This window comes from Electrophorus electricus, chromosome 6 (assembly GCF_013358815.1).
Source record: "Electrophorus electricus isolate fEleEle1 chromosome 6, fEleEle1.pri, whole genome shotgun sequence".
NCBI classification, from domain to species: domain Eukaryota; kingdom Metazoa; phylum Chordata; class Actinopteri; order Gymnotiformes; family Gymnotidae; genus Electrophorus; species Electrophorus electricus.
The window spans coordinates 140,001-155,000 of record NC_049540.1 but is presented as its reverse complement, the minus strand read 5'-3'; the positions used below and the strand labels follow the sequence as shown (position 1 = coordinate 155,000).

General features: G+C 40.6%; 3 protein-coding genes across 3 annotated transcripts in view; all 3 read left to right on the top strand.

The window, feature by feature from the left end:
- nova1 (NOVA alternative splicing regulator 1) overlaps nt 1-2,753 on the top strand; it is a 22,229-nt gene extending 19,476 nt beyond the window's left edge. The window contains exon 4 of the mRNA XM_027029514.2: nt 1-2,753. This exon is cut by the window's left edge and continues 1,853 nt beyond it. The gene's annotated coding sequence lies outside the window, so the exon portion shown is untranslated.
- An 8,348-nt stretch (nt 2,754-11,101) lies between these two features.
- On the top strand, nt 11,102-14,507 carry alkbh6 (alkB homolog 6). The gene is made up of 7 exons (XM_027029500.2): nt 11,102-11,194; nt 11,337-11,395; nt 11,552-11,620; nt 11,978-12,038; nt 12,404-12,555; nt 12,681-12,779; nt 13,611-14,507. Exons 2-7 carry the CDS (start codon nt 11,342-11,344, stop codon nt 13,878-13,880), a joined length of 705 nt encoding a protein of 234 aa, XP_026885301.1. The 5' UTR covers nt 11,102-11,194; nt 11,337-11,341; the 3' UTR covers nt 13,881-14,507.
- A 112-nt stretch (nt 14,508-14,619) lies between these two features.
- The window catches only part of capns1a (calpain, small subunit 1 a), a 10,497-nt gene continuing 10,116 nt past the window's right edge, over nt 14,620-15,000 (top strand). Inside the window, exon 1 of the mRNA XM_027029505.2 lies at nt 14,620-14,722. The gene's annotated coding sequence lies outside the window, so the exon portion shown is untranslated. The remainder of the gene's footprint in view (nt 14,723-15,000) is intronic.

Sequence of the window (15,000 nt, the reverse complement as noted above, 5' to 3'; positions counted from 1 at the left end):
AGGGTTAGGTTGGTTTTAAACCTGTGAATCCAGGGTTAGATTAGTTTTAAATCTGTGAATCCAGGATTAGATTTGGCTTAAACCCATGATTCCAGGGTTAGGCTAGGCTTAAACCAGTGATTCCAGGTTGATTTGAATGTTTATAGACTTGATATTCACACTGGGTCTCCTCTTAACACTGACATAATATAACCGTTACAGAAAGGAAGACAACCAGTGTCAAAGGTCAGATGCTCATTGCAAGAGGATGGAAATGTAAATGCAAACACACCTACACAAACCTGTACACACCTCCACACACACAAACACCCCCCCCCCACACACACACACACACACACCCTGCAAATGCAGTTTAGTCAATAGATATTTCTTTGGTGCTATGAGAAAATCACTGACAATGAATTTGAGAAACATTTTCAACATTTTGAGAAAATTCTTACACTTACCTACGGATTTTAGCGTTTGGGGGATGAGTTCACCTTACCCCTCATTATTAATTAAAGCAATGTTGTGGTTTGATCATAACGTCATTACAGAGCCAACACACCACACATTAGAGACACTCTTCATATTTAAAATTCTCTTCACAACACAACACAACACTAAATCATCTGGTTGATCCAAGACTTTTAAATCCTGCTGTTGAAAACTGAGAGCTGATTGGCTGCAGTCACACCTCTAAACTTTTCCTCTTCGATCGGTTGGAAGGTTCGGGCAATAGCCAGGCACAGTAACATCACCAGTGTTGAGTTAACACCTACAGTGTCGCACCACAACTACGGTGTTACACCACAATGAAACACTGTATGACAAACCAGTACTGTGGGTGTTAAAAAACGGTGATTTTAAACTGTGGATTTTTTTTCTAGTTTATTTTTTTTCTTTTTTTGTATGAACAGATCTCAAGATGATATACCTCATGTTTGGACAGAATGGGAAAAATGGAAGATTTCCAGTTTGTATGCAGTGTAACCAAGTTCTGAGCTCTACTCCAGCTTCCGCATGTGACACAGAGAGAAAGTGCACTTGATGTCCAGCTGCCTGTAGACGCCTGACACTGGCAGTGCATGTGCGCTGACGCCACACAGCCTTTACAGCAGTAACTATGATGCTGGTGCAAGATGTCTGCTCTGGAGCTATCACACGTGGTACTGAGAGGCCAGGTCCGACACAGGCCGGGTCCAACACAGGCCGGGTCCGACACAGTCCGGGTCCCACACAAGCCGGGTCCGACACAGGCCAGGTCCAACGCAGTCTGGAGCCTACACAGTCCGGGTTCGATACAGGCCAGGTCCGACAGAGGCCGGGTCCGACACAAGCCCCGTCCGACACAGTCCGGGCCCGACAGAGGCGAGGTCCAACACAGGCCGTTCCTCTCCAGAAACTGGGGAAAACAATGTGGCACATTTTCTAGTGTGAAGGTTGAATGTGGACCTTAGCCTTTCTGTGCAACACGTATGTGTTTTAGGATATCAGCATGGCAGTGTATTTAATCGCTTATTTTGGTTCGTTTTTGGGCTTTGCTTTGTAGTCATTATGCACTCAGCATCACTGTTAAGGTTTGGGTTACATTGCCATTAGGGTTTGGGTGACATCGCCATTAGGGTTTGGGTGACATCGCCATTAGGGTTTGGGTTACATCACCATTAGGGTTTGGGTTACATCACCATTAGGGTTTGGATTATATCACCATTATAGTTTTGGTTATATCACCATTAGGGTTTTGGTTATATCACCATTAGGGTTTGGATTACATCACCGTTAGGGTTTGGGTTCCATTACAGTTTCTGCTGCTAACTGCGTTTTTTAGTCCATCTAGGGAAATGCGAGCTGCAGAATGTCAGAACGCACAGGACTGTTGTACAGACAAAAGGTTATCTCTCCTTTAAACCACACTGTGAATCAATGGGTCATCAACTCTGGAATGTAAATATTGTGCCATCTGTTACCACGCAGTAAGAGAGGGCAAAGCAGGTTACAGGAGGAGGATGCCACGGACACATGGGTCAAACCAGCGCTGTCCCCTGCAGCTACTATGTCCCTCTGGAAGTGCTCTCAGCTGCTCTGAGCCCTGGAGCAACACTCTGGTCTAAACTGGTTCTGTTGGTGCATCTGTAGTCTGAGTTTGTTCTGCTGGTTTGGGTCTTTTCTGCCATGCAGTTCAAGGCACTGGAGAGTTAGGGTTAAAGTTTGGGTTATGGGTTAGGGGTTAGGGATTAGGGGTTCAGCCCTCTTCTGACCACAACTGTATGGCAGTGCCCAGATATCCACTAACCTTCATTAATGTGTGCAAACGATTCCACAGCTGCTTCTACTGCCCAGACCCTACTTCATAGAACCTGGTACAGGACCTGAGGAGCTGGGGTCAGGGCAGGAAGAGAGAGAGAGGGGGGCAAAAAAGAGGGGACAGAGAAGGAGAAGGAGATACATTTATTTGCTTAATTGTGCAAAATAAATCTTTGTCCATATTTCATACCCGGTGCTTATGACAGTATGTTTATCAGCAAATCCATTTTATGATATTTATACTTTCCACAAATTATTTTTGAATTATTGCTTGCTATCAGTTTCGAGAAAGTCATTTCTGAGGTGTGAGAAGAAAGTGTGTTTGCATTTTCAGAAGCACAAACACAGCACACATACAGCAGCATTTCACCCCTAACCCATAATCCTAAATATAACTCTACCCCTAACCCCTAACCCCTAACTCCTAACCCTAACCCTAAATCTAACCCTACCCTTAACCCCTAGCTCTTAACCCCTAACCCTCACCCTCAACCTCACCTCTAACCCCTAAACCCACCTCTACGTTATTTTTGTATTTTTTGGCCCCTGTATTTTTTGGAACTAGAAACAATTATTGTGGAGAAAACAAATTTGCAAAATTAGATTTCTCAGCAAAAAATGCTGCTTCATTAGCCCGTCAGCAATGAAGGAGATGGACGTCTCTCAGTTTTCTCTCTCTTTCACATACACTCTTCTGTTTTCTCTCTTTCTTTCACAAACTTCAGTGTTTTCTCTCTTTCACACAGACTCTTCTGCTTTGTGCACCTCTGCTCTTCTGCTTTCTCTACATCCACGCTTTATCTTCATCAGTTCCTACTCTTCCTCCTGGGTCCTCTCTTTCTCTCTTTTGCTCTCTCTCTCTCTGATATATTGTAGTTTTATGTTGTACATTTTTTCATCCATTGCTTGTATGCATTCTTTGTCTGTATGTGTTTTTCTCTTCCCCTCTCCTCCCATCTCTCTCTCCTCTCCTCCCCTTTCTTCTCATCCTCTCTTTCCCTCTCCCTTCTCCTCTGTCCTCTCCTCTCCTCTCTGGTTGGAGATGGCAACTGATTGCCTGTGTGTGTGTGCGCGTGCATGGATGTGGGTGCGTGTGTTCGTTCTGGGGCTACAAGGGTGTGAAGACATTCTGGCTCTGCCCTCAGTGGATGACAGTTGGAGACATACACTGCAAGCTCCATGCCCTGACCATGATCCTAACTGTAACCCTAACCCTGACCCTAACCCTGACCTAAGCACCATGGCACTAGACTGTGCTACTGCTTCAAAAGCTTATGTTCTTTCTGTGAACTCTGACCTGGAAGCAGTTCTGTACCTCTACCTAAAACCATCTTCCGGTAGATGTTCGCCTTTTACAGCTGGTCTAACATCAGTTTGCCAGTTTGTCCATTATGAGACCTCAAACTGGACTCAGACTGGGGGTGTACCATCACCCTGAAACAGGGAACTGGTGCTTCAAAAGAGGCCCTGGATGTGCGTCAGAAGCCGAGCAAGTCCAGAGCAAAGAACCATGGGAAAGGATACGACAGTCTGGGTCGATACGCACCTGAAGCTCAAACAATATGGTCACAACAATTAGTTTCCTCACTGGGAGAGCTGAGGACATTCTTTCCACCCTTTCCATTTTTAAATGAAACTGTGGATTCCGTCCTGTCCCATGGTCTTCGTGGAATATTAGTGTCGTTCTCTAGTTTGTAGTCAAATGCAGTTGTCTCGCGCTGTGGGTTTCAGTGTGTGAACTCCGTTACACTTGTGTGTATGACAACAGTGCCAATCCAGCCAGACTAAGATTAGCTTTGCCATTTGTTTGTGCATTAGAAATGCTCTTATTGGGCTGCTGGTGTCCATATCAACGTCACAGATGATTTTAGATCTACATAAAGAAAAATTTAAAGAAATATTGGAAGCAATATTGTAGCATGTTGTCCAGTTTTTGTGTTTTGTTATGTCCGTTGTATGAACCCTTTGGATTTAATACATTTTTGAATGAATAGGTTTACATGTACTTTTTTGTAATACTGTAAGTTAAAAAGTTAAAAAATGCTGCTATTTGATAAGTGAAATATACAAGAAATATTTTGGTTGAAAAGATGTCTGATCTGTTCATTAGAGTTCTTATCTGGTTTGATAAGATGTCTGATCTGTTCATTAGAGTTCTGCTCATGTCTTTGCAGGAGAAAAACGAGGTGTAAGATTCTAATAACACAGACGCCGTGAATTCAGTCGACCTGTGCCAGATTAGACACATGCCAGATTAGACCCATGCATCTTTTCAACATGTAGACATGCAAGCAAAGCATTTAGATATCTGACAACTTATTTAGACACACTGATCAAGTGCCAATCAATACTTTTTTAGTTTGAATGAAAAGATAATCAAAAGAGTAAAAAAAAAGCCCTGTCAGTGTTGTTTTAACTCCATAATTGCATAGAGAACTAACTAACCCTAACCCTAAACCTAACCCTAAGCCTAACTCTAACCCAACCCTAACCCAACCCTAACCCCTAACCTTAACCCTAACCTTAACCCTAACCCTAATCTTAACCCTAACCTAACCCTAACCCTAACTCTAACCCTAACCCTAAACCCTAACCTAACCTTAACCCTAACCCTAACCTATCCCTAACCTTAACCCTAACCATAACCCTAAACCTAACTCTAACCCTAACCCTAACCCTAACCTTAACCCTAACCCTAACCCTAACCCTAACCCTAACTAACCCTAACCCTAACTTTAACCCTAACTAACCCTAAGTCTAACCCTAATGCCATAGTTGCATAGAGAACTAACTAACCCTAACCTAACCCTAAGCCTAACCCTAACCCTACTAACCCTACTAACCCTAACCCTAACCTAACCCTAACTCTAACCCAACCCTAACCCTACTAATAGTTCTTTTATGCATAAACTTGGTTATTATACACTCGGGCATAAATTTGTTTGACTTGTGGCTTCCACTTGGCTCTTCCATCATATTGGTTCTGTAGGTCGGCATGGAGTAGGCGTAAACATGTTATAATCATGTCGTAAACACGTTATTAAGCATCCATAACATGTTCCATTTATGAACGTGTGTTTTGTGGAGTTAGGTGTTTATCTTTTTTGCACGTCTATTGCATGATATCCAAGTGAATTATTGGGGGTCAGGAAACAAAACTAACAAAAAAACCCTAATGTTTAGTTAGTTGTGTGTCTGGAGTCATTCTGAGGTGCAGGTCTGCATGCAGTACAGATGGACATTTTTTGCTAGACAGATTCATTTTTTTTCCATCTGTACTTTATTGTTTTAGTCTGTTTTTGACAGATATGGGAGGTTTACAGGTGTATAACTATATACGTACTGGGTACTGGAACTGCACTGTAAAAATGGGAAAAGTTTTTTAAATGATTAAAAAAATGTTAAAAAGCAGCTAAAGATGGAAGATTTTAGATTTTTCCCCCAACATGATTAATATTCACTGAGCTAATTTATAAATTTTAAATGTGCTGAATTTTAGACCATTTTTATTTGTAAAACTCTGCCATTTTTACAGTGTTGGGACAGATAGAGAAGCTGTTATTCAGACGGAGGGGGCCCCTGCATGCTAAGGTCTGTTATGTTGCATTACATTATGTTACATTATGTTACATTATGTTATACTACTTTGTTGCATTATATTATATTCAATGTCATTAATCAGTCTGAAACTTTGTTGTAGCTTGGTTCTCCTAACCCCAGATGTAATTTCCGAATGTACTTGCATTTTTACATAAAATGATAATCGAATGTTATTTCAGTGTTATGTGTCTGTAGGTGCAGGTTGTTTAAACTCATGTGTCAGTGTATGAAAGGCCCAAATGCCACATTAGCGCCTGTGTTTTAAATTCTGACAACATTTCCTCTTGTCTGCTGTTTTTGAACGCACTTTAATGAGCATTAGGTCCCCATCCTAATACATACCCACACACGTACCCAAACACACACACACACATTCATGCAAAAACACAATCACATATACAAAACACACCAACACACACACAAACACAGACACACACGCACAGAACAAAGTGCATATACACACACACATATATGTGCACATACACGCAGACACACACACAGTAACCTAACAATTACATAATACAAACCTCCAGGATGCAAAACCCAAACCAACTAACCTGTTTTTAACGTGGAAATTTTGGACAGGTAGTAGTGATGATTTCCTGTAGATCTCATGTATGTTTTGTTTAACTGTTTATTATAATTATTATGGTTATTATTATTTGAGTGTTTGTAAAAAAAACTGAGTTGTGCTTTTCAACGTGTGTTTTTGTAAACTTTGTTCTTTTCTGAAGTAATATGTGAGAGATTCCAGCATTCTCGTCCCGCATTCACTTTTCTGTGTGTGTGTGTGTGTGTGTGTGTGTGTAAATGTGCGTGTGTGTGTGTGTGTGTATGTGCGTATGTGCATACATGCGTGTGTGTGGTGTCTGTAAATTACTGACAAACAAGTGCTTGTTACTGATTTTTTGGTGGAGGGGGTTTTGATTGTATTTTTTTGCATACTGTCTGAATCAAATGCTTTTAATGTTACAATTGTTCTTGTTCTTTTTATTTTAAATCTGTAAGTTTTGTTTGTTGAAGAGGAATGGAAAAATAAAACGCAGAAACCTCAGAAATGGAGCAGAACATCTCTCTCCTGCAGAAGTGGAGCGAGTCTTTGTTATGACTCCTGTCCATATCACACAGACTTTATTATTCTCTCAAAAGTCAAGTCAAATTTATTTATATAGCGCTTTTTACAACAGTTGATTGTGTATGTGTGTGTGTGTGTGTGTGTCTCTCTCTGTGTGTGTGTGTGTGTGTGTGTGTCTCTGTGTGTGTGTGTGTGTGTGTGAGTGAGTTGTTCTTTGTTTCTAAAATCTCAGACAGGCATAGTAAAATAATTATGGAGCAAATACACATGCAAGTTGTTAGAGCCCGCGTTAACAACACTAAGCACCAAAATTAAATACTTTTTACATTGAATTCAAACCAGTTCTTAGAATCTTTTTATAAGGTATGGTTATAAAATATCTATAAACTTACTTCCAAAATGTATAATGTATGATTTTTGCCTATATTTGTCCTCAGGATAATCCATCTTCAATGTTCAATATACTATATATTAAATTTCTATATTACACATAAACATGTGTAAATATACTGAAACAAAAAAACTGAGTAACAGTAATTCTGAAAACATATTTGGCTTTGGTGTGCAAAATTCAAAGTCATTGTTGACCAATGTAACAGTATAGTAATGATAGTTTAGTATAGTAAAAGTCATTGTTGACCAATGTAACAGTATAGTAATGATAGTTTAGTACAGTAAAAGTCATTGTTGACCAATGTAACAGTATAGTAATGATAGTTTAGTACAGTAAAAGTCATTGTTGACCAATGTAACAGTATAGTAATGATAGTTTAGTACAGTAAAAGTCATTGTTGACCAATGTAACAGTATAGTAATGATAGTTTAGTATAGTAAAAGTCATTGTTGACCAATGTAACAGTATAGTAATGATAGTTTAGTACAGTAAAAGTCATTGTTGACCAATGTAACAGTATAGTAATGATAGTTTAGTATAGTAAAAGTCATTGTTGACCAATGTAACAGTATAGTAATGATAATATAGTATATTAAACATAATTGTTGACCAATGTAACAGTATAGTAATGACAGTTTTGTATAGTAAAAGTCATTGTTGACCAATGTAACAGTAACCACATATAGTCACTACTGGAATGTTCCAGAAGCTAGACTGTAGTTAAATGTCATTATCCTAATTAAAGTGTACCATATGTACAAGGGTGTCTGCCATACCAGTCTGTTGAATGTCATTTTTTAAATGACTACTTCATAAAGTACCATTAAAAAATTTGTGAAACAGAACAGCAGACCTGGTCGTTCCCAAGGTTACTCCTCTAAGCCCTATGGACTGTCCCCATTCCTGCTGTAACCCCGCCCCTTTCCACAGAGGGCCAGAGTAAAACAGCACTATTTACAGAGTTTCTTTTAGGTCAAGCTGAGCTATGCACAGCTATGCACTGTCTCTTATAAGAATTACAAACACGTTTGTTCATACTAAAGAGAACAGCAGGTGTGTTTTACCTTTGGCACACACTCACGAACTATTTAATTCAACAGGTCACCAGGTCACTCATTGGACACTACTGTAACACACCCCTGTGTGAACTAACACTAAATGTTTGATTCTGAACACGCTTATTTTTAAAAAAATTATTTACATAGCACCTTTCTCATACTCAAGGACACTTTACAGACAGCTATATATATATATATATATATATATATATATATATATATATATATATATATATATTAGCTTTTATATATTAGATGAGAAGGGCAGCTAATCTGCACACAGCATACTCTCAGTCAGATACCACAGCCCCCTAGGGGACTGTACTGGGTACAGGGGAGGAGTTTAAGACCAGGACATACACACACACAGAGCACCAACCATCACTGGACATACACACACACAGAGCACCAACCATCACTGGACATACACACATACACAGAGAGCACCAACCATCACTGGACATACACACACACAGAGCACCAACCATCACTGGACATACACACACACAGAGCACCAACCACCACTGGACATACACACACACAGAGCACCAACCATCACTGGACATACACACACACAGAGCACCAACCATCACTGGACATACACACACACAGAGCACCAACCATCACTGGACATACACACACACACAGAGCACCAACCATCACTGGACATACATGCACACGCACGTATATATTATATATATATATATACTCCACCCAGATAGACACTCAAACCCAAGACCACCAAGCCACCTTGCTGCCCATCTGGAACTTAGATACCTGGACCAAAAATTCGAAGCAATTTCCAAACTTCCAAACACAAAGATTTGTTTAATATGAGCTAAAATAAAGTTCTGCTAGGCCCCTGTAAACAGCTTTATTTAACTGACCCACAGACACAGAAACTGGAAAGACCAATGCACATAAATTGTTTATCTTGATTTACAGTATTTATAGCACCATTGTTTACATAGTGTTAGGGTTAGAGGATTATTAATTATGGTTGTTTTTGTGACATAGTTACTGTCAGCATATGAATTTTATTTATATCTAATATTACTGAACATACCATATTCAAACACACACACACACACACACACACACACAGCCATCTCCCATCTCCCACCAATGACATCACTGAGATGACACATCTCCTCAAACAGTAATCAGACCTCTCAACAACATGGTCAGATTGTAGTATCAGACTTCTCTACACTGCGGTCTGATCACAGTCTGATTTGCAGCGCCAACCTGCTTTCTGGTCCAGCTGATTTTCTTCAGGCTGCCTGTGTCGCAGTTTCATCACTCAGTGATGTTCCAAGGTCATCTGAGCTCTGCAAATACAGAGCTGTCATTGCAGCACTGGGTCTGAGCTCACAGAACCATTCCTGTTTCTGATCTCACCGCTGCCTAAACATCTCACAAGAATTCAACAGGACAAAATGCATCAATATGTGTGATAAAGGTGGATAATGTGCATCTATTCTCTTTATTTCTTTCTCTGTCTCTCTCTCGCTCTTTCTTTTCTTTCAGGATAAGACAGTAATAGGAGAGGATTTGATGATAAAAATCATGTTGTCAAGGCGACAGGTTTGTGTGTGTATGTGGGGAGTCTGCCTTGACAGAACACTGGGGTATTCCTGTCACGACTGCATCGCTATGATGCTGTAACCCTGGCAACCTAGTGCTCCTGAACACCATACCAAGAGTAACAAGTAAACACAGCAAAACATCTCCTAGCAATGTCAGAAAGTACTGATCCGATGAAGGACATCGTTTTCTGTGGCCCACCAAGCTGGCTTCTCAGGTGTAGTATCTTCTCCTGCACAAGTCACTGTGACTCAGGCTTTATGAACACAGATGCTATTACAGGTTAACAATTTGTGTGTTTGAGTCTGAAAAGCTCTACTAGAGTAGCAGCTAAATGACGTGTACAAAAAAAGACTGCTATTTTTGGCTACTGAATGAGCTTCTATAGTTAAAATAAGTTACAGTTGTTTCTCTTATGGCTATTCACGTAGCCATTTGGTAAGTATTGTTATCTGTGGCACACACACGGTGGGGTTACAGGTCACCACTACACTGACATCGTTCACAGCATTCGTTGTTTTTCTTTTTTTAAAATTATTATTTCCACCAGTGGTAAAAGCACAGTCTGCATACACATTCAGGTGTAGGGCAGTATTGCAGCTGCTATCAGAGCTGATCAATAACTATTAATGACGGTACAGCGTAGCTGCTTCAAGATGCGGCTCGCGGACTGCCGTTGCCATGGAAACCACAGTTGTAGTGCTTCGGGCTGAAACTGGGAGTTTGAGGAAGAAAACGGCGAGAAGTCGAGCAGCTCAGGTGGATCAAGTTTCAAGTTTGGTTTATTTGTCACATACATAGTCATACACAGTATAACTCGCAGTGAAATGGTTGATGCGTAAATAAAAAAAAATGGATGCGTAAATAAAAACGTAAAAACGTGTTCTTCACGTTTGTTTAGTGTTTATTTTAGTATCGTTTTTCTTTGACTGCTACTACAACCTAAATTAAGACCAAATAAATAACAATGCTGTGATAAATATATTTAGCAAGATGTATTTGCCAATGCAAAGTATGTAGGCTAGCTAGGCCTGTACTGTATGTGCATAGTTCTGCGTCCTCTCAGGAGGGGGCGTAAGGCCTCCAGATCAGTAAGTGGCGCTGTAGCGTATGACAGCGTGCCTCCGAACACCAACAAATCAAAATGTCCGCAGTTTTTACGTAATTTGATGTAATAAAATCAGGCTACAGAAGGTAATAACTTCCTAAATTATTCACCGTACGTGATGTTGGGTGCTAATTTAACGTTGTTTATAATTTGTATCTAAAAGTTTTTTTTTTTCGTAAGTTTCGTTAGCTAACTCGTGGGAGCTGTTGTTTGTGTTTACATTTATAGTCACAATGGCAAACCCGCACAAGACTTCTGCAGAACTAGAAGAATACGTTGTGAAAGACGTGAGTGGGTCTCCACCTGCAGCTAAACTACAACGTTAAGGTTTTAATAGCTAACCTAGCTAATATTAGTCGACGTTTGATAGCCAGCTAGCTACCATTAGTCTATGAATCAGCCTAGAGTTGGTTGCATAAATAATTGCGTTATTGTGAAAACAGGCACCTCCGACAGTGTACTACGTTCCGGCATTCATAACAGAAGCGGAGGAGGCGCACCTGCTCCAGCAGGTAACTCTGCTCCTATCTGTCAATTACACACATACGAGTATATCCTTCTCTCCAGCAGGTAACTGTACTTCTGCCTGTCAATTACACACATACGAGTATATCCTGCTCTTCAGCAGGTAACTGTACTCCTACCTGTCAATAACACACATACAAGTATATCCTGCTCTCCAGCAAGTAACTCTACTCCTACCTGTCAATTACACACCTACGAGTATATCCTGCTCTCCTGCAGGTAACTGTACGGTAATTGTACTCCTACCTGTCAATTACACACATATGAGTATATCATGCTGTCTCATACTGGCTCAGTGGCTACATGTATGGTATACAGCTGACACGCACATCTGTTAATTTCAGGTATACAGAGCACCCAAACCCAAATGGACACAGCTATCTGGAAGAAGACTGCAGAACTGGGGTCTGTCTGTCTTCTTGTCTTACATTCAGATCTGTTTCTGGTGTCATGCGGAATTTCAACTCTCTGCCTATTTCCTTAAATACATATTGGCTTATCTAGTGTGTGGATTTTTGACTTTATACTGATATTGATATTACATTAAAAGCGATGTCCAACTTCAAACATGATGTCGAAGCAATATATACTTAAGTGTTTTGTCTTGCTCTGGTACACTTGCTTGCACTCTTAAGGTAATTATTAGATGTATCATGTGTAGAATGATGGAGTCAAACTGCTGCACTGTGGCCCTGTATTACCATTAGGCTTATGTTCTGATGTTATGTATATATTTTCTGAGCTGGTAGACATTTTTGATCTGCCATCAGGTGGGCTGCCCAATCCAAAAGGAATGCTTGCAGAAAAGCTCCCTGATTGGCTGCTGACGTACACAGAGAAAGTGTCTGCCCTTGGTGCATTTGCTGGAAAAACTGCCAATCATGTGCTGGTGAATGAATATAGACCAGAGGAGGGCATTATGGTATGGGGAAGGAGAAATGAATGAACTCACTATACTGAGAATGGTGACTAAATTCATAGTGTGTGTTTCAGTATAGGTGTGATATTTTTTTTTGTCCATTTACCTCTGTCTGTGCGTTCACCCAGCCTCATGAGGACGGCCCATTGTATCACCCCACAGTAACGACCATCAGCCTAGGATCCCCCACTCTGCTGGACTTCTACAGACCTGTCGATCAAACTCAGGTACGGTTCTAACAACCCAAACACAGACCTGTCACAGACATGTCCAGCAAAGATCTTTCAAATACAGACCTGCTTATCTACCTAACCCCGCTTTTGTAACATTTGACTAGAGTCCTTCAAGAAATTGCCTTATTTTTCAAAAATATCTTTTAATCTGATTTCTGAAATTATGTCTTTGTCATCATACCTGTGTACAGTAAAATATGGTAGAGAAAATGGTGAAAAAAGGACACATGAAAAATATATAATAAATTATATATAATAGATTCATATGCATACCTGCATGCATACTGTAGACACATGTACATACAAACACACATACTTTAATAGAGATATGTGATTATACACCTACTTGCAAGCATGCACAATTATGTAAATATATTTACATGGGATTGGTTTAAGATACAGTTGGAGTGAGGTGTGTGTATATTTGGTGTGTGAGCATAGAAAGTGCTGCTCTGTTTCTGTTTCTCCTGAGCTGCACCGACTGTATATCTGATCTTCTCTGGGCTTCCAGTGTTTCTGATTCTCTTTTCTGTCTCCAGGTTATGGGCACTATGTCTGTACACTGTTAAGGAGTGTCTGTCTTAGGGATTTTTCTCAGTAATTTAGAACATTCTGATTTATTAATGCAAGAAATGTAACTGATCAAATTATTATTTTAGTGGGATTTGTCTGATCTTGATTTTTCTTTGATGGGTATGAGGGGGTGTGTTTGTGGGTCTCTAACTTGCTGCTTTATAGAAATGTTGCTTTAATTATGTAATTAAATATGTTTTGCCAGATTTTAATTGGTGGATTGAATAACATGATTAGCTCCTCTTCCTCCAGACTGGAGTTCTGCAGACTGAAGAGAGCCGCTACATGCTGTCGTTGTTGCTGCAGCGACAAAGCCTGTTGATCGTGCAGGGTGAGATGTACGAGCACTACCTGCATGGCATTCGTGGCGTTGCCATGGACACACTAACGGAGCACGTGGCAAACCTGTCGTTGGCGGGAGGGCACGTAGGCGAGGTGGTGCCCCGGACCACCAGAGTCTCCCTCACCATCCGTCATGTGCCGAAAATCTGTCATACCAACCTGCTACTTGGCAGGAAGTGACAAGGCTGCATAATCATGCAATCAGGAAGTGACCTGCTCACTAACCAGCACAGTCGGGAAGTGTCATTCTCACAGACCTCAGGAACTGGGAGCCGAAAGACAGACTAACTATGTGGGCGGTGGCCAAGCCAGCCAGGGTGCTCAGGTCTGGACACAGAGCCCCAGGTGAGTGTTAGGGTTAGGGTTAGAGCCCCAGGTGAGAGTTAGGGTTAGTACACCAGGCTTAATCCTCGTTTTACTCTGCTAAATTACAGTGTCATTTGGGAGCTGCAGGACTGGAGTCCTCTCCCCCTTTAACATATACCTGTGCTGCTCACCTGTGCACACCCTAATTAAACACTTGATTTATTACCTTAAACAGTTCAGTTTCTTCAGTTAAAATCTGTTCAAGCACAGAAACATGAGATTGCAGTTGCTGAATACAAGTAATAAAAATGTTTGTTTCATTGGGATTTGACTGTCTGCTTTTACACAGATGGTTTGTTTGGTCTCCCTTTGTTGAATGTGACTGTGGTACCCCCAAGTAAAGGAATGCCATAAAAAGCACTAGAGAAGGACCAAGTTTTTATTAGATTTGTGAAAATAAAATAAATGTCTTAGCTGTTTGACAATAAACTTGAGACAGTTGGTTTTGTGTCTCTTTTTTCTCAAATTTCAAATCCCCCCCCCCCCCTTTTTTGTAGCCATTTACTGCACGTAAGAATACCCGCAGTTCACCAACCGTGGTGCGTGTAAACTGGGGAAGTGCGAGTGACGTTAGTCGCGAAGCCACGCCCCAGGGCGTTTATCTTTGTAAGCGAGTGGTTCGGCCGTACATCCAGCGAAACATTTGCTGAAATTTGGTAAGTTATAGATAATGATTACTGAAAAGCATATTTATGTATTAACGTCAGCAATTCTTAGATTTAAAACCATTGGTATGTAGACAGGTGGCTAATTTACGTACTAGTTCCAGTTTTAGCAAACGTCAAAAGGAGAGAAGTAGCGGCATGGCTAGTTAGCTAACGCTAGTATTGTTAAAGCAAACTGCTACAGGAGTTTTGAGCTTCTCTCTAAAACGCAGGATTATTCACATTTTAACTAGCTGTCACACTAGTGGGTAAATAACTGGTTGGAACGG